General features: G+C 39.6%; 1 protein-coding gene across 1 annotated transcript; it reads left to right on the plus strand.

Annotated features, from left to right (window-relative positions):
• The first annotated feature begins 2,609 nt into the window (after positions 1-2,609).
• On the plus strand, positions 2,610-14,361 carry LOC128460373 (phospholipase B1, membrane-associated). The gene is made up of 42 exons (XM_053445547.1): positions 2,610-2,661; positions 3,277-3,330; positions 3,582-3,642; positions 3,735-3,769; positions 3,864-3,930; positions 4,009-4,060; positions 4,364-4,444; positions 4,562-4,621; positions 4,718-4,767; positions 5,063-5,132; positions 5,280-5,388; positions 5,997-6,073; positions 6,218-6,289; positions 6,404-6,478; positions 6,576-6,636; positions 6,840-6,898; positions 7,481-7,548; positions 7,634-7,677; positions 7,842-7,950; positions 8,131-8,182; positions 8,355-8,435; positions 8,513-8,578; positions 8,663-8,763; positions 9,086-9,167; positions 9,278-9,382; positions 9,511-9,606; positions 9,877-9,948; positions 10,120-10,197; positions 10,816-10,876; positions 11,197-11,255; positions 11,653-11,720; positions 11,804-11,847; positions 12,250-12,352; positions 12,454-12,505; positions 12,598-12,678; positions 12,775-12,840; positions 12,935-13,029; positions 13,307-13,388; positions 13,482-13,586; positions 13,675-13,770; positions 13,868-13,942; positions 14,116-14,361. The coding sequence occupies exons 1-42, from the start codon at positions 2,610-2,612 to the stop codon at positions 14,359-14,361; spliced, it is 3,222 nt and encodes a 1,073-aa protein (XP_053301522.1).
• The last annotated feature ends 4,886 nt before the right edge of the window (positions 14,362-19,247 follow it).

Here is a 19,247-nt window from a genome sequence, read left to right on the forward strand (position 1 = left end):
ATAAACAGATGGATATTCTTATCTATGATAAGACGTAATACTGGTAACTCCCATAAAAGCTGTTATAAAATCTGATCAGGAACTATAGCTGCAATTAAGTGCACATAGTGAATTTATAGGTGCAATATTTAATTGCTTTATCAGCTGCAGATTTAATTCATGTTTTGTTCCTGGTTAAGCTACAGAAAGGTGAATGTGTTACCTGTACAGTCTGCAGACATACATAATAAAATAATTCACCGTCAATCAAAGCCACCGCACGATACATTTGATGGTGTGTTGCCCCAAAATCAAGATACAGTAAAGCTGCTCTTGGCTCCTTAACATCGCACAATTAAAAAAACTATTTAAAAATCAAGTAACAGATGAAGGTAAATTCTGAAAACTTTTTTTGGAACTTGGGATTTGAGATTCGAAATCTTTTGGGGCTGATGTCAGTGCTGATAGGTTAAAAAAGAAAGATTACTATGGAATCGACTTCTGTCTCAGGTTTATATAAAAATATCAATCTGTTCTAAGACTGGTAATATAACTCTGTGACACCAGGTTTGAATTATTCCTACAGATCATGATTATCAAGTTTCTGCAGATGTGTTACAACAGGACAAACTGTTCAGCTCATCTAAGCCCGTTCAAAGATTAGCATTGATGAGGGTGATTCGGCCTCAGCAGGAGGTTCAAGCAGAGTTAATGTCCTTGAGGGACGATAACAGACTATAAAGGCAGCACGGCCTCATATCAGGATTAACCTAATCACGATTGCAGCGGACTCTGTGGTAGTAGAGGTGTTCTTAGTTCTGCAGCAACAAGGAAGCAATGGAGAGGTCATGACTGTACTTCTGTTTTTCAGTAAGCCACAGACTAAACCTCAGGTGAATGTGGGGGGGGGGGGTGCTAGAAGGACGAGAGCTGGTGTTAATGTCTATAGCTCATGAGAACCGGAACAGTAGCCGTCAGCGTCTGGTTGGTTGTTTTCCTGACATCTTTAAAGCCCCTCACATCTAATCAGCAGGAAGATAAGAGATACTCGGGTTCATAACGTCAAAGCATCAGCGTTACGTAAAAAATAACATTTCTTCAGCTTCTGTCGTAGAGATGATTTAAAAAAAAAGATTATCTTTATGGACACAGAGATTTAGAAGGAACATCACATATTTCTATCAACACACTAAATGGTCATTAAGGCACATTCTTGATTGAGGAGAATCAGCAGAGAACTAGTTATCTAGTTAAGAATCGTGATAAATGACCTGTTTTCTAATCAAAGTCCAAGTTTTTTTATTCCACGTTAACGAAACTCATACGATCGGCTGACTTGATGTGAAGCCAACAAAAAGATATACTGTTGATGGGAATAGTTTTTCTTGCATCATGTGACTGTGCTAATAACCAGGATGATCACCTTTGACGCTTTGCCCTGTTACAGTAATAACCTTTCACTTGGTTCCACAGGAAGACAACAGAGTGGCGTGATTCCTTAGGTTGAGTGAGGTCAAGGACTGATTCATCAGATACTGTATCAGGAGAAACATTCGTCTGGCTCTGTTCAAACTAAAGAGATCAAACCTACCAGACAACAGGAAATCCAACTCCACATGAACATGCTGGTTATTTACATAAAAGTTTGGAGGCAGGCAGATATTGTTGTGTTTTATTTCTAGACTTTGTGCTAAGCTAAGCTAATAAACTGCCGCTGGAGGTGGATATTTGTGATGAGGAGCCAAATCTTTCTCATGTACAGAGAAAAAAAAATATTTGTTTCATGGCAAAGTTAATAAGTAAAGATTATCTCATGAAGAAAAGCTTCAGTGCTTTCACTGCTTTCTGTAAATCTATGTAAAGTTTCTTTGAGCATCTGTTAAAAGCGCTATGTACAAATTAAATGTATGATGATAATAATAATAGCTTTATATTATTGTTATTACCTTCTTAAGGTTTAATGCTTTGAATTTCTTTTACAATCATCAGTTCTACGAGGAGATAAAGTTTGTACTTTTTATTAAAAAAAATTATTTCAGTCAATTTCTTGTGGTTTGAGATAGACTTGTTCTACAGGATTTGTCACAGGTTTAAAAATTAAAGTTGAATATTTTGTTAAAGGCTGAATTGTTAAACAATACTTTATTTTTTCAAAAACAAAATGACATTGAACACTGCCGCTGTAGCTTTTGATGTCTCTGTGTGCATGACCAGGAAATGAATATTCTGATTATTCAGGGATGTTATATAGAATCATGTTTGAGTCCTTATCATCATATTTTAGATTGTGACATTTATGGTTGTTCTTATTTATTGCAACCAAATAGGTGAAAGTGAATTTTCCCGACAGTCTATAAATAGCAGCACATTAACCGCTGGTGCTCACTGTCTCTCATTAATAAATGATAAATGTTCATATGGGATCTTATCAAGATCAATGTTACAAAACCTTTGAACAATCAGCCTGGTCCCTCCCCTCGGAGCATGGTTATGATACAACTGCCGACCAGGTGGAAGGGATATTGACAAAGATAAAGAGGAGCAGACAGAGAGGAGAGAAGAAGAAGAAGAAGAAGAAGAAGAAGAACGGCTGCACAGACGACCCACGTGGACCAAATCTGACCGAGAAGATGCTTCCACGGCTGGTTTGCATCGCTCTGCTGAGCCTCACATGGAAAACAGGTTTCTGCGACATACAACTTCTCACTGCTGGATTCCTTTCTTTGGGGTTTGGTTGCTGCAAATATGTAGCTGATGAAAAATCAGACGAGGACGAAGCTGATTGTGTTTTATAGTAAAAACTGACAATAAATATATATGTTTTGAGTTTATCTGAGGCTTTTTGACTTTAATCTCTTCAGGAAACTTAAAATCTTGTGGTTTTCTTTTTCTTTATTTGATATTTGATGAGTTTGGATGTGAGGTATTTTTTTCCATCTGTTTAATGCCTTTAACAACAACCAAGGAATAAAATGAGTGTCCACGCTATTCAGTTACAACGATACTCTATGAATATGGTAATATGTTTATCATATATATGAGTTAACAAATAAGAATACGATGCAGGAAAGTCCTTTTATATGCATTAATTATAGTATTAATCTATATAGTATATGAATATCTAATATTATATTTATGATAGTTGTTTGTCTCTAAGCATCTTAACTGATGTCCTGTTTTTTTTGTCTGAAATGTTTGGTGTGGACCTCAGGAAGAGTAACTGATACTCGACATCAGTTAATGAAGATCCTGATAAAAGTCATTTTTAACTCAAACATCATCTTCTCATGCTTTCAGTGAGTGGACTGCCCTGCACTCAGATGTTTGCCTCTCAGCCGCCTCCCTCCACTGGTGAGTCTGGTGTGGTCCAGATTTTATTTAATGGTTTTGAACGACGTCCTTAAATAAACACAAAAGTTTGATCAAAGCTCGTAAGATCAAAACTGGTTTAATACCTCAGTTTATGTCTAAAATCTGTTAACTTCTAACATATCTTAATTTTAAGCAGGTAATTGAATCCAGAGTCCAAAGAAACTCATTTATTCAATCACTATAGTTTGTTTCTAGATTCTATGTAAATGTTGTTTTTCTTTCCTGTGAAGTTAACGGCGTCCGGCCCTCAGACGTGGCTGTGATCTCCTCCATCGGACTCCACATGCACAGGTGAGCACAACTCAACAGTGAACATCAACAGGTCTTTGATATCAGCTTCACAAGACCTGTCATCAGACACACTGTGTTCTCTTTCCCTGCAGCACTGAGCTGTCCACAGTGGTTTCAAGACTCACAGGTAGATCTCAGACTTTTATTCTATTCTTTTTAGAGGAAATACAAGTTTTGGATTTTGAGGCTAATTTAAACCTGGGTTTGTTTCCGTCTGTCAGAGCTGATGTTGATGTTCAATCCTGTGCTGATCAGAGAGGAAACAAACCTTTATGCCTCTCAACAAAGGTATGGACAGAACATTAGGATGAATACAGTGAGGTACCAGGGACCGATATTGAATTGTATTACTCTGTGTTCTGTCAGGACTCTGGTGGAGCAGGCAGAGGACGTGTCCCTCGATCTCCAGAACAACCAGGTAGGAGCTTTAACTTCTGCTCTCACATCTAAAGGGATGTTTCAGCTTTACCTCTTTTCTTTTTTGTATTTAAATCAAAACTTATATCAAATGGCTCCTTTATTTTATTGATGATGCATAACACGAGGATATACAGTCTTCAACCAATCAAATATCATATCAGTCTTCTTTCTTGTTTCAGTGACAAGTTCTGACACATTTGGTTTCTGATTTTAAAACTTATTACAAATATATAAATGAAAACCCCTCTGATATTATCTGATGGCGGTGATATAAACAGCTGTTTTATGTTTCCACCTGCAGGTGACGGATGTGGACCGAGACTGGAAGCTGGTGCTTCTCTTCCTTCAGGTGGATCGTCTCTGCGCCGTCAAGCAGCCGCAGGTAAACTGGGAAATATTATTATGATGTTATTTTCAATACAGATATTAAATGAAACTTGTTGTTTCAGATGAATAAAAGATAAAAGTTTCCCTCTGTTGTGTTTGTGTGCAGGTTCAGTCTGTTCTCCAGACGCTGGTTGAAGAGCTGGATGATGCTCTGCAGCTTCTGAGCTCTCAGGTATATTTCACTTCATAAAGTATATTTTTATTCATTTTTTCTCTGTCACCGTGTTTGCAGAACTTTTTACATTTCTGTCACATCACTGTGTTGTAGTTAAAGCGCACCATCGTCAGCGTTGCATTGTGGGACGGAGAACAGCACAAGTAAGTTCATACTCCAGTGCTCATCTTTCCCTATGATCCTGACATTTAGTTCTCACTGGTTTTACTGCAGCTTTCATTTTGATTTTGAACAACTTCCACTCTTTTCCTCTTCTCTGGAACATAGTGTGTTACATTTAACAAATGATGTGTTAACAGAGAGTTCACATTACATATTATGAGGCTGTAAAATGTCTGTGTTGATCTGTAGTTGACTCAATCTAATCTGCTTTATCAGTTTCTTCTGTTTATCGTAAAGAAAATGGAGATAGTGAGAGACAATGTGTTTCCCTGACAGGACGTGCATGGACGCAAACAGCGAAGGAGAAGTCAGACTTCTGAGGACCATGCTGACTCAGTCTCTGCAGGTTTGTGTGTAATTCATCCTCAACAGTTCAGTCCTGCGGATATTTTACCTGTTGTGAATTTCTGATCTGTGGTGGTGGGAGTATGAACCAGTAAATATCTTATTACTCATTAAAGTTGAACCTTTTTTCTCCAACTGCTCCGAGCAGGAGTCCGTGGGCGAGCTCTTGGTGAAGAGACGCTGGTACAATGACAGAGATGACTTCAGCGTCTCTCTGCAGGACAAACCTCTCATCACCGGCCCCGTGAGTTCAGCTCATATATTATAGTTCCTCTGACGTGAACTTTCCCATCAGTCTGACACTGGAAACTTTCCTACACCGTAAATATTCCTTAATAAGTCAAGGTTTAAGAGATGAATTGTTTTACCTTAGATTTTTTGTGAAAGATCTCTAACATTTGATACTATTAACATTTAAACTCATTTACTGTCGCACATTGATTGTACAGAAATATAATTGTAGGAGAAAGTGTTTCTGTCTCTTAAAATACTCTTAAAAGAAATGTTCAAAACACAGGATAAACTAGGACACAATTGGGAAAGTAACTGGTGCAGACTTCAGCAATAATTAGAAAGAACTAGAGCAAATTTAAGTCCCTATTCACTCAGGGTTACAACTTGCTCACAGATCAAAATGAAAAGCAGAACTGTTTCTGTCTGACTGCTTTAATCTTACCTGTTTAAATCAATAACAAAAGAGAAAACCAGGAATTCTACACATTTAAAGAACGCTGCTCGGTCTCTGAGCCGCTGAACCAGCTCCTGACCAGTGACACACACACAGAGTCCTGATTATCTCACAGCACAAACTAAAGATATATACGTTTTAAATCTAAAATACACTGTGTTCTTTTCCCCCTAAAACAGAGTGGGAGACATGTGTCGGAGGCCGAAGCTACACAACAAACTGATAACCTGATGTTGCAGATGTGGACAAACCTGGTAAAGCCTGACGCACAAACTGCTGTTGTCTCTCACATACTATATACACACACACATACTATATACACACAAACACACACACACATGTAGATTCATTGTTCTCTGTGTGGCAAACATGAAGACAAGGAGTTTTCTGTCTTGCAGCTGCAGCCCACAGTCGGCCAACAAAACAGAGACGACAGTGGACAAATCATGACACTGCCATGTCCCACTGAGGTGAGGAACTGTGCCACACACACACACACACACACAGACAAACACAGGTTCTGTACATCAGCTGGACAAAATGTACAGTGTGTGTAAATAATACTAATTGTGCGTCTCCCCAAGGACCGACCCTTCCTGAGGACGGAGGGAAACTCTCCTTCAAATAGCCCCAGTGATGTGTCTCCTCTACTTCTCCCTGTGAGTAGTGATGTCGAGCCAAATGGAGGCAGTGGCGGCCTTGTTGTTTACTTCCTGTTTAGTTCTGACCGTGGATGTGTTCTGTGCGTCCGCTCAGTTCACAGGAACAGAGATGCCCTGCGAGGACTTCAGCCCCTCGGCCTCCACACCCTCCTCAGGTAAGATGCTTTACACTTTATCTGAATTTCAACTCTCTATTGTCTGCAGAGGTTTTTTGTCATTTTTCAAAATGCTACTTTGCAGTACTTTAATCCCATTGTACAGTATTTCTAGAAATGAACATTGCTCTATTATTGCTGCTCTGAATGTCACGTGCTGTCTAATTAATGGAGTCTGACTGACTTTTACTGTATTTTCCCAGTTCATGAGCTCAGGCCTGCAGACATCAACGTGGTGGCTGCTGTGGGAGACTCTCTGACAGTGAGTTGTTTCCTCATTCTCTATGTTCTACATATTGAGATAGAAACATATCATCTACATTAAGCAAATAGAAAAATAGAAATTGATCTTTAACTCCAAAATCTACTAAATATGCAATAATAGCCCCCAGTGAGGTGAAGGATTGTTCTTGGGCATTTTAGAATATTTCACAGCTTTTTAACGATGTAGATTCTTATTCTGCTTGTAGTTATATACAGAGATTGATTTAGCACAGTTTCTGAACCCACCCTGATTCCTAGTCCCCACAGTTTATAAGATTCATAAAGACAGAACTTTATTTGAGAGATAAATGAGAATTGTTGAGATAATTAAAGATTAATCAGTGATTAAAAAAAGCTTGATTAGATTGTTATTTGGCTCAGTCTGACAGACTAAAGATCTAAAGGTCTCAGCGGACCAGATCATATTACATAATAATGCAGAACAGTGGCCCAACAATATGATGGAACCTTATTTTAACATCTATGGATAAAGTAGAATGTGATACTGTACGATCTTGTAAATCTGGAAAGGTACGGTTCTGTGTCATCACGTCACTAAAACATTTTCTTCCCCCATCAGGCAGGAAACGGTATTGCAGCCAGCAACATCCTGGACGTCCTGCGTCAGTTCAGGGGTTTGTCCTGGAGGTAAGTTTTTCCTGGATATAAAAAACTACAGCTTTCAAATCATTCACTGACAAAATTAACTTAAAGATGTTATTTTCCTCCTTAGCATCGGTGGAGATGACAACCTCACAACTGTCACCACTCTGCCCAGTGAGTCTCTCTCTCTCCATAACTTTATGTTCCTCTAATCAATTAAAAACAGGACGTTCAGACGTCTGCTTTTGTCAGTGTGATGTTCAAGTAGACTCTTAAAAACACACACACACACACACACTATGTTTTATTACCTAACTGTGTCTTTTCTCTTTTAACAGACATCTTGAAGTATTATAACGGCAACCTGACGGGCTTCTCTGTTGGTATGGGCAAAGAGCAGACTCCTCAGGCTTTTCTCAACCAGGCTGTGGCAGGAGCCAAAAGCGGGTGAGTCCTCCTTTAGGCACCAGCTTCCTGGTTTTGTTATTATCGTAAAGATAATCTAAAAGATCATGGGATTTGCATCAAAACGACGGTTAAACACATCTTTAGCTAAATTTGCTTTTAACTGCCCGAGTAAAGTCTTTGACAATTCATTGCAATATTTTGTTCTGTTTGCTTTTTAAGGGACATACCATCACAGGTTCGAACCCTGGTGGCGAGGATGAAGAACGACTCTGTGAGTTCAGAGACATGTATTCATTTATTTTTACTCTGCACTCAAAAATCATGTTGTACTTCAAAACAAAACTGAAACAAGGAACATCCACCTGTAGCTTTGACAGTTCAGACATGAAGAAACACAGAGAAGCTGCGTCACATGACCATGTTTCATCTTCTTTCTTGTCCAGAGAATCAATTTTGAAACCGATTGGAAAGTGATCACGTTGTTCATCGGAGGAAACGACGTCTGTGACCACTGCATTAACTCTGTGAGTAACCTACTAAGATCAGGTCGCTGTCAGAGGCGTCAACAACACAACATTAAAACGTCCTCTTCTCTTCACAGCTGCTCTACTCTGCAGAGAATTATGTTCAGAATGTCCGTGAGAGTCTGGATTATCTGCACAAACAGGTAGACAAACCAGACTTTGCTCTGGACATGTGGTTTTTCTGTAGATGTTTGTTTGTTTGCATTAACCGGGCTCGTCCCTGTCAGGTCCCTCGAGCTCTGGTGAACCTGGTAGAACCTCTCTACATCCTCGTGCTCAGAGAAATGCACATGGACCCTTCACTTAAATGTCCAACTTACCTTGTGAAGTAAGTATCACTTCTCTCTGACTTTTGAATGACTTGTTAATTCATTCAAGTTAAGAAAGATTAAGAAAATCCACTTTAACTTCTATCACTATCATTATTCCTTTTAATATATTTCATTTTTTTAAGGACAAATACACATTATATTATCTAAATGTACTATTCTTGAATTCTCTTATTTTACTTAATATATAAAGGTAAGCTGGCTCTAGAATCCCATGTTGTTATTAAGTATACGACAATAAACATAACTCCTACTTGTGTAATTTAATAAATAATAAAATTCTTACAGTGATTTAGAACTGTGTTATCTCTCCTTTACCAGAATTCTGTGCCCCTGCGTTGTTTTGCCAAAGTCCAACTCTAAAGCTCTTCAGATGTTGGAGAACATCAACAGAATGTATCAGGTAAGTAAACACCTTGAACGGTCAAATTACTTTCCTCTGCATCCTCCGACTCCGACTCTCTCTCTCTCTGACTCTGACTCTCTCTCTCACTCTCTCTCTCGTCCTTTAAGCGCTCTCTCCATGAGCTCGTGGAGTCCGGCCGCTACGACACTCGCTCAGACTTCACTGTGGTCATCCAGCCTTTCCTCAGGGATATCCTTCTGCCCAGACTGCCGGTAACAATGACAACTCAAAACAAAGCTCTCTTGAGAACCATCAGTCACCTCCTCCGTCGTCTATAATGCTCTGATAAAATAAAACACAAAATAAAACAATAACACATTTACTTACACCTTCTCCACAGGATGGCCGTCCCGATCGCTCCTATTTCAGTGCCGACTGCTTCCACCTCAGCCAGAAGGCCCAGACGCTGTTCGCTCGCTCCCTGTGGAACAACATGGTAACTCTCAGACAGACAATCACACACTTTCACAGTATTTTATACCAATGTCATTTATTTTATGGATGAATTTAATTTCATGTTTTGTCAGTAAGTTAGTAACGAGATCAACGACTTTTCCAAATAATAGATAAAACACATTTCTCTCTTGCAACCAGCTACATTAAAGTTGTTCTTGCACATGATAACGATAATAACACTTATTATTTATATTAATGTACCAGTATATTAAATCTAATCTCTCTGTCGTCCTGACTCCTGTTTTCCTAGCTGGAACCTCTGGGCAACAAAACAGCCGTACAAGATTTTACTACAGAGATTAACCTGAAATGTCCAACCAAGGTAAAAACATCGTGATTAAACTGAGAATTGAATATTGATTCATGTCTCCTAGTTTCTCTAATGTCCCGTCTGTGAGGAATGTAATCATAGGTATTGATGGGATGTAGCACATTTCTACATTTTGAAGATTCTGTGATTTAATCTAGTTTCTTCTCTGTTTTCTTCCTCCAGACTTCACCGTATATTCGCACCTTTATCAACAGCGATTACAGATACACTGGTCCCCCCCCAACACCTGGACCCATAACAGTAAGCAACCCCCGTTACAAAGTCTGACCACAACAAAGTTAAATAGAGCTAAATTTTCTCTGAATGTGAAACGACAAAGAAAGAGTGATTGATTGATATGTTTATTGATGGGAAATAAATCAACTAATTTATCATTTTAAAGTAATTTATCAAGGAAAAATTGCAATAATTTCTTGTTCCGGGTTTTTATAAAATGGTCATTCTATGGACACGCCAATTTGTCTGTCCCTTGTCTTTACAGTTTGTATTAAAGCGTTTTCATTTTTGGGTCACATCATATCAAATGTGTCACTTTTGACATGTTAATATTTTTATCTTTGATATTTTGCAACAATAGAGGCTACAAATATAATGAATTGCATCAGCGCTTGTTTAAAACTGCCTGCAAATGAATAGAGATTCAACTCAAAACTTTTTTTTATTTTTGTATTAAAACATACTAAAAATAAAATTAAAATATTTCATAAAAGTTCTTTAAAATAACTCATTCAGGTTTTTGTCCCTTTGATAGAAATATGCACAGAACTAAATGATTTATTTAGAGACCTAATTTATCATTTGAGGAAGATTCATCTCACACGCTGCCACTTTCTATCATTTGCCTTTTGTCCTCTCCAGAACTGGGGGAGTGACTTCTCCTGTGTGGACCTCGTTCCATCTGACACTGTTCCAACTTCAGGTGAGACGATAGTCATCAGTTCATTTATTTCAGGCAACAAGTTGAAATGAAGTCATGGCGGCGTACGAACACAAACTGTCAGTGAAAGTGATGGAATGAGCAGCAACATTCATCAACTGCATTTACTCAATATCCTCAGAACTGAAATGAAATGACACCAAGATGATTTAACAGATAATCACATGCACATAACATACATGGTGGCTTTAAACTCATTTCCCCCAAATACTGAAGGAGCTGGTATAAATGTGACATGACACAGGAAGGATGATTGTGGTTTTATTTTGATGATGAATCTCTTCTATGTGTTTTATCTGTAGTTAACCAGCTGAGACCAGCAGACATCATGGTGGTGGCAGCGCTGGGAGACTCTTTAACGGTGAGAATCTTTTTATTATCATCAAAATGACAAAGTGCCTCATATGACGATAAAACAACATTAAAAAAAATTTAAATTCACCACAAGACGAAAGCTTTTGAAATAGGTTACATCTGTGTGTGTGTGTGTGTGTGTGTGTGTGTGTGTGTGTGTGTGTGTGTGTGTGTGTTAAATGGAAACATTACACATTATCACCGTCAGTGAAACCGTCGGTTATTTGATGTCATTGAACTATGAACTCTCCAATCAATTTATTATCAGCCAGAAACTTCCCATCAGTGATAAACTTCTCTTTTATGTTCTGGTTGTTTTTTCAAATCTCCGTCTCTGTCTGCTGTTTTCTCGATGTCATGCTGTTTTTCTGTGTTTTCACTTCTGTGGCTTGTTCTGTTTACAGCTCGGCACTGGAGCGAAAGCAAAGAACATCTTTAACGTCAATAAAGAATATAAAGGAGTATCGTGGAGGTAGCAGGAGTCTTTGTGGTGTAAATTAAAGCAACTGTAATTGTTACATTTCACAAATCACACCAACGTTTGTTTTCTTGCAGCATCGGGGGGGATGAGGATCTCGAGAGTGTCACAACTCTTCCAAGTGAGTTTATACTTTTTAACCACATTACTGAATGCTTTGGCAATATGATTTAGATTCCTGACACGACAACTGAACTTGTAATTGTAGTTTGGTGTAGTTTGTTCCTGTGGTTACACTTAGCTGACATGTTTATCATACAAATGCTTTTCACGTGAAAATTGAAAGTAGTAACAAGAGAGTTTATGTTGAATCTTTGCTACTTGCAGTAGATGGTAAAACAATTGTGGATGTTTTAACGGAACACCAACATGGGCAGGATTTCTCCCAGTAGCAGAATGCACAAGCAGGGTACGGCCCCTCGAGAGGCAATGGTTTCCAGAATGATAACTTCATAAAGCCACGCATGTTCAGTTAGCTTTAGACAAGTTGTTTCATGGTAGGATATTGGATCTTTCCCCTCAGACATCCTGAGGAAGTTCAACCCCTCCCTGAAGGGCTTTTCTACGGATTCGGTTCTTTCCAAACAGAAGGGCTTCAACATGGCTACCCCTGGAGCTAAGACCTCGTAAGTGCACACGTGTTTTTGGTTCCTCCACATGAGTAAAACCTCTGAAACCCACCCGTTGTTATTTCTCACCTCCTCCTGCTTGGATTTGTTCTGCACAGAGAGATTCCAGCACAAGTGCAGGATCTCATCAAGGCCATGAGAGAGGATAAGGTGAGACATCCTCAAATACAACTTAACTCTCTCCCTGTCTCATTCACACAGTGTGAAACTTAACTCTGATGTTGCTCATAAATCCTACACAGAAGGTGGATTTTGAAAATGACTGGAAACTAGTGACAATATTTGTCGGGGGAAACGATCTTTGCCATTATTGCATAGACCAAGTAGGTGCTCCTCAACGTTTTCTTACTTTACACAAATATAGTCATTTCTGCAAGTTCTGAGATGGCAATAAAAAAGTCCTTTACATATTTCTACAGAATACTCTGTCACCTAAGAATTACAGCCACAATCTTATGGTTGGCTTGGACATGCTCCACAAAGAGGTGAGTCACATTAACAATATAGCATTAATCTAATCTCTAAAGTGGAGTGTATTTTACTGTCTGTACTTCACCTTTATCTCTCGGAAATCTTCAGGTACCGAGACTGTTGGTCAACGTTGTGGAAATTTTGGAGATACTTCCTTTGAAAGCAGTTCATGGGAAGTCCCTGCCCTGTTCTCTAGTGCCCAGGTTTGTTTTGTTTTAATCTGAGTGGATCTTTCTGGCTTGTTTTCCCTTATCTTACATATCATGTACAATAACAGTACATACAAAGTCTACAAGATCCTTTCTTTGGTGATAGAGCAGTACGTTTATACACGTTATAAAGAACAAGCAGAAAAGTACTTTAGAAAGATGTTATAATCAGGAGGAAAAGGTTTGATAGCGTTTAACACTATATCCTCGCCTTATTTATTCATTTCAAACTTTAGCTCACTCTTTACAATAACATGTGTTTCTTTTGCAGGACCAGTTGTCCCTGTGTCATTAACCCAGTTGAAAACTCCCCGGAGCTTGAAGAGATAAAACGAATCAATCATGAATACCAGGTATAAGCTTTTCCAATAAAAATGAACCAAAAATACATGATAAGCAAATTAATCTGAGCTCTAATTTATTCTTTTTATTAATCTCATTCCTAGATTGAGATCCAGCATCTTCTTTCTGGATATCGCTATGAGGGGAAAGAGGATTTTGCCGTCGTCCTTCAACCGTTTCTACACAATTCCTTTATCCCTCAAATTGGAGTGAGTTGCAGAGGCAGACGTATCAACACAATTATCCACACACAAATAATTAAATGTGCTCACTCTGAAAATCTGATCTTTTCACCAGAAGGGAGAGGCCGACCCCAGTTTCTTCTCTATGGACTGTTTCCACATCAGTGAGCGAGCCCACGCTGAGATGGCCATCGGCCTTTGGAACAACATGGTGAGTGCTGGTGGTGACGGACCAAAGTGAAACTGAGAGACCATGTGTTTTCAAGTGTATTTTGATTTGAGAGAATTCCTCTTTCTGTCTTTAACAGCTGGAGCCTGTCGGGAGGAAGCAGTCGTACAACAACTTCACCTACGATCGCTCCAAGATTCACTGTCCCTCTCAGGTATGAGTGGAGATTTCAGACAACAATCCACCACATCAGTCAATAAATGACACATATTCATTTACTGCCTTTCCATATGCTTATTTATTTTGTAAATTATTTTATTTATCAAAACAGCTTGGGCATGTTTTTCAAGGGTTTCAAAATGTATAAATGTTTTACCTTCCCTACAGGCCAGTCCCTTCGTCTTCACCAAGATAAACAGCCTTCCACCTCCACCAGTAACTCTCCCACCTACTTCCAGTCCTACTTCAGTCGTCCCAGCGCCGAAGTGCCCCTCCTCTCTGCCCGTGTGGGTGCCAGTGGTCGCGGGAGTCGTCGGTTTACTGGCTGGCAGCATCGTCGCCTTCATGCTGCTCTCCTGCAGACGGAAAGACAAAGTGCAGAGAGGAGTGGAAATGAAGGCCACCAACTTTTAATGCCAACTTTCCTATTGTCAAAAGAAGCTCAGGCCTTAAAGCTGCAATAAGCCATTTTTATAAGAGGATTTTTGAGGAGGACAGAAAGTAGGACAGTTTTTATTCTCGCTACTTGTTCAATGCACATTATTTGGTTCATCACTTCTTACCAGAACCATCTGTGAGTTTTTGTTCTGCCAGATGTTTGAGTCTCTGCTGCTTGTTTGCTGAATGTGTTTTATTCAAACATAGACAGTAAGTGAACATTCAGAAAGTTTTATTTAAGGGTGTGAAGCGCTGTGGTTCAACACATAGGAAATAATATGTAGGAAAAACAGTAAAGGAATAAAACCTGCAAAGAGCTGTAGACAGGTTTGTAATTCCTCTGTTGAACTGGCAGTACTGTTTCAGGTACTCAAATAATGAAACGCTAGTTTGAAAAATAATCTCTTAATTGCACAGTTATGTAAAATATGTCGTTTTTTTTTTGTACTGCATAGAAATTGTGAAATATTCCAAATTGTAATTGATTTTACTTTTGTACATTTGCCGTTATCATTTCTATTTATTGACAAAATAAAAATTCTAGAATAACCAAGTGAATCGTAATGTGTATACTCGTCAATGGTGATGGAACTTCACAAAGCACTGAACTACAGCTAGTTTGTCACTTTTTTGCAGCGCATGTTTCGTCAAATTGATGAAGTTGTGTAGAATTCACAGTGTAGAATTTACTGACATCTTGTGGTGAGGTTGCATGTTGCAGCTGAATACCCCTCACCTCACCCTCCCCTATCAAACATGACAGAGAACCTGTGGTCGCCTCCAGTTGGCATAAAAACTGATGTTTAAATCAATAACAAAAGAGCAAACCAGGAATTCTACACATTTCAAGAACGCTTCTCGGTCTCTGAGCCGCTGAACCAGCTCCTGACCAGAGACACGCAAAGAGTCCTGATTATACAGGTGGCTGAGGGGTAGAGTGGTCGTCCTCCAACCTGAAAGTCGGTGGTTCGATCCCCAGTCTGATCCATCTGCATGCTGAAGTGTCCTTGGGCAAGATGCTGAACCCTGAATGGCCCCCCATAGAATAACAAAGTGATGCGATTAGATGCACTGTATGAATGTGTGTGTGAATGGGTGAATGTAAAACTGTACTGTAAAGCGCTTTGAGTGGTCATCAAGACTAGAAAAGCTCTATATAAATACAAAACCATTTACCATTATCTCACAACACAAACTACAGATATATACATTTTATATCTAACATGCATCGTGTTCTTTGTCCCCCTAAAACAAAGAACAGCAGGAGACATGTGTCTGAGGCCGAAGCTACACAACAAACTGATAACCTGATGATGCAGATGTGGACAAACCTGATAAAGCCAAACGACACACAAACGGCTGTTCTCTTTCACATACTATAGACACACACACATATATGCAGTACACACATATAGAGTCATTGTTCTCTCTGTGGCAAACATGAAGCTGCAGCCCACAGTCGGCAGAGACGACAGTGGACACATCATGACACTGCCATGTCCCACTGAGGAGAGGAACTGTGCCACACACATACACACACACATTCTGTATAAGCTGGACAAAGTGTACAGTGTGTGTAAATAATACTAATTGTGCGTCTCCTCCTCCTCAATCTGTGTCCCGCCCCAAGGACCGACCCTTCCTGAGGACGGAGGGAAACTCTCCTTCAAATAGCCCCAGTGATGTGTCTCCTCTACTTCTCCGCGTGAGTAATGATGTCGAGCAGAATGGAGGCAGTGGCGGCCTTGTTGTTTACTTCCTGTTTAGTTCTGACCGTGGATGTGCTCTGTGCGTCTGCTCAGTTCACAGGAACAGAGATGCCCTGCGAGGACTTCAGCCCCTCGGCCTCCACACCCTCCTCAGGTAAGATGCTTTACACTTTATCTGAATTTCAACTCTCTATTGTCTGCAGAGGCTTTTTGTCATATTTCAAAATGCTACTTTGCAGTACTTTATCCCATTGTACAGTATTTGTAGAAAGTTAAATTGCTCTTTTATTATGGTAGAAGAGTAAGATTGATTTACAGTTGCTCTGAATGGCACTTGCTGTCTAATTAATGGAGTCTGATGTTATTCTGACTGACTTTTTCTGTATTTTCCCAGTTCATGAGCTCAGGCCTGCAGACATCAACGTGGTGGCTGCTGTGGGAGACTCTCTGACAGTGAGTTGTTTTCTCATTCTTTATGTTCTACATATTGAGATGGAAACATTCATCTAAAACAGTTGTTCCCAAACTTAAGAAGGCCGCGGTCCAATTTGAAAACTGAAAAATTTGTGCAGCCCACCCACACCTTTGATCACAACTATATGATCCACACACAGGACTAGAATCATGCAAATTATTAATCTTATAGCACAAATAATTCTATATGAACGCAGGCATATGCAGTGCAAATCCAATAACATCCACATTTAAGCGTAACAATTTGCAAAGCAGCCATTGTAAAAAAAACATTAAGTGCAAATAGGGTATTGTTAAAAATATATTCTTACAGTTTGTATAACAGAGCACAACAAGGATATCCGGGAGAAGACAAACACGTTTGAGGCATAACCAAATATACAGGTGTTTCAGCCCCCCCCAGCCCCGAGGTTGTCCTCTGGGCCTGCGACAGGTCCTCACTTTCTGCGAGTCCTCTTTTTAGTTTTGAATGATCCAGTTTGACTCTGATTCCCCCGTCGTCATTTGCAGCTTTACGTTTCTCCATCCTGCTCGACACAGCAGATAACAAAGTTCTCCCTCACCTGTGATTCCCCACTAATGATGGGTCCAAGTGTTAATGTGACGGTCAGCAAATACGACGACACCTGCTATATAGGTCAAATAAAATAAGAACAATGTGGAATTTAAATCTCATGCCTTTGTTTCATTAGCTGTGATGATAACTGTTTTTGAATCACTCATAAATGTTTGGTGGTATTAAACGCTGACTTACAAATCTGAATCTTTTTTATCTATTTATTTTCTGATGACCTTTCAGGGCCCACCTGCAGTGGCTTCACGGCCCACCAGGGGGCTGCGGCCCACACTTTGGGAATGACTGATCTAAAATAAGCAAATAGAAAAAATAGAGATTACATCCTAAAAGACGGATTATGATCTTTCACTCTAAAATGTGAAATAGATTAGATAGTTATTTGGCTCAGTCTGACAGTCAGATCTAAAGGTCTCAGCGGACATGTTGACCAAGAGTTCATATTACATAATAATGCAGAACAGTGGCCCAACAATATGATGGAATCTTATTGTAACATCTTCAAATAAAGTAGATAATCTAGACAAATCTTGGAAAAAATCTGGAAAGGTACGGTTCTGTGTCATCACGTCACTTAAACATTTTCGGTTTCTTCCTCCATCAGGCAGGAACTGGTAATGCAGCCAACAACATCTTGGACGTCCTGCGTCAGTTCAGGGGTTTGTCCTGGAGGTGAGTTTTTCCTGGATATAAAAAACTAAAGCTTTCAAATCATTCACTGAGAAAATAAACTTAAAGATGTTATTTTCCTCCTTAGCATCGGTGGAGACGACAACCTCACCACTCTGCCCAGTGAGTCTCTCTCTCTCCATAACTTTGTGACCCTCTAATCCAGGGGTGTCCAAACTTTTTGTCCCGAGGGCCACCTACAGAAAAAAATACGAAGGACTGGGCCACTCACACCGCCACGCCCCCCTGCCCTGGAGCAACTTTTCACGCGATTGTGTCGATGGACTCGTTTTAATTTATGGTTCTCCAAGTAGTGCGTGCGTTGCAAAGCAATTCACCGCCAGAACACTAGGTGGAGTAACTTTTTTGTTGAAGACGACCTTTTAGACGCCTTCTTTGTGTGTGGCAGTCGTCGTCAACTGTTTATTACTTTATTACTTTTTCTGGAGGACAAATTTGCCAAGATGTCCTTCAAGGAATTGCAGGCCATCTGCGTGTCCTTGTATTCTGTCAATGACGGGTTATACAAGTGGTCATACTTTCGGACCTCTTCTTCCAAACGCTCTTCTATTTGGTCCATATTCGTTCTTCTAAATCTTCCATGGTTTCTGCCGGTATTATGAGGCATGAAACCGGAAGTGTAACTTCGGAAAGGATGTAGTTAGCAGACCAATCACCGCCTTGCGGCCTGCTTGAGGCTTGCGTAGCTTTGTCGTATAGTTACAAAACGCACGTAGGTGAGTGGCCAACCTTCATATTCTTTTCTGTATGTGGCCCTTGGGATAAAAAGTTTGGACACCCCTTATGTAGACTCTTAAAAACACACACACACCTTGTTTTATTACCTAACTGTGTCTTTTCTCTTTTAACAGACATCTTGAAGTATTATAACGGCAACCTGACAGGCTTCTCTGTTGGTATGGGCAAAGAGCAGACTCCTCAGGCTTTTCTCAACCAGGCTGTGGCAGGAGCCACAAGCAAGTGAGTTCTCCTGGAGGCAGCAGCTTCCTGGTTTTGTTATTATCGTCACAAAATACGAGACTAAAACAGGGGAGGAAACTACTTTACCATAAAATATAAAAGAAAAATGGGATTTGCATATAAACTACAGTAAAAATCATCTTTAGCTAAATGTGCTTTTAACTGCCAGAGTAAAGTCTGAAAATTCATTGCAATATTTTGTTCTGTTTGCTTTTTAAGGGACATACTATCACAGGTTCGAACCCTGGTGGCGAGGATGAAGAACGACTCTGTGAGTTCAGAGACATGTATTCATTTATTTTTACTCTACACTCTAAAATCATGTTGTACTTGTTTGTGTTATATCTGATTAAAGAATGAAAACACCTGTAACATGTCTGCATGACTAATTATTTGAAACAAGGAACATCCACCTGTAGCTTTGACAGTTCAGACATGAAGAAACACAGAAAAGT

This window comes from Pleuronectes platessa, chromosome 17, assembly GCF_947347685.1.
Source record: "Pleuronectes platessa chromosome 17, fPlePla1.1, whole genome shotgun sequence".
Classification (NCBI taxonomy): Eukaryota; Metazoa; Chordata; class Actinopteri; order Pleuronectiformes; family Pleuronectidae; genus Pleuronectes; species Pleuronectes platessa.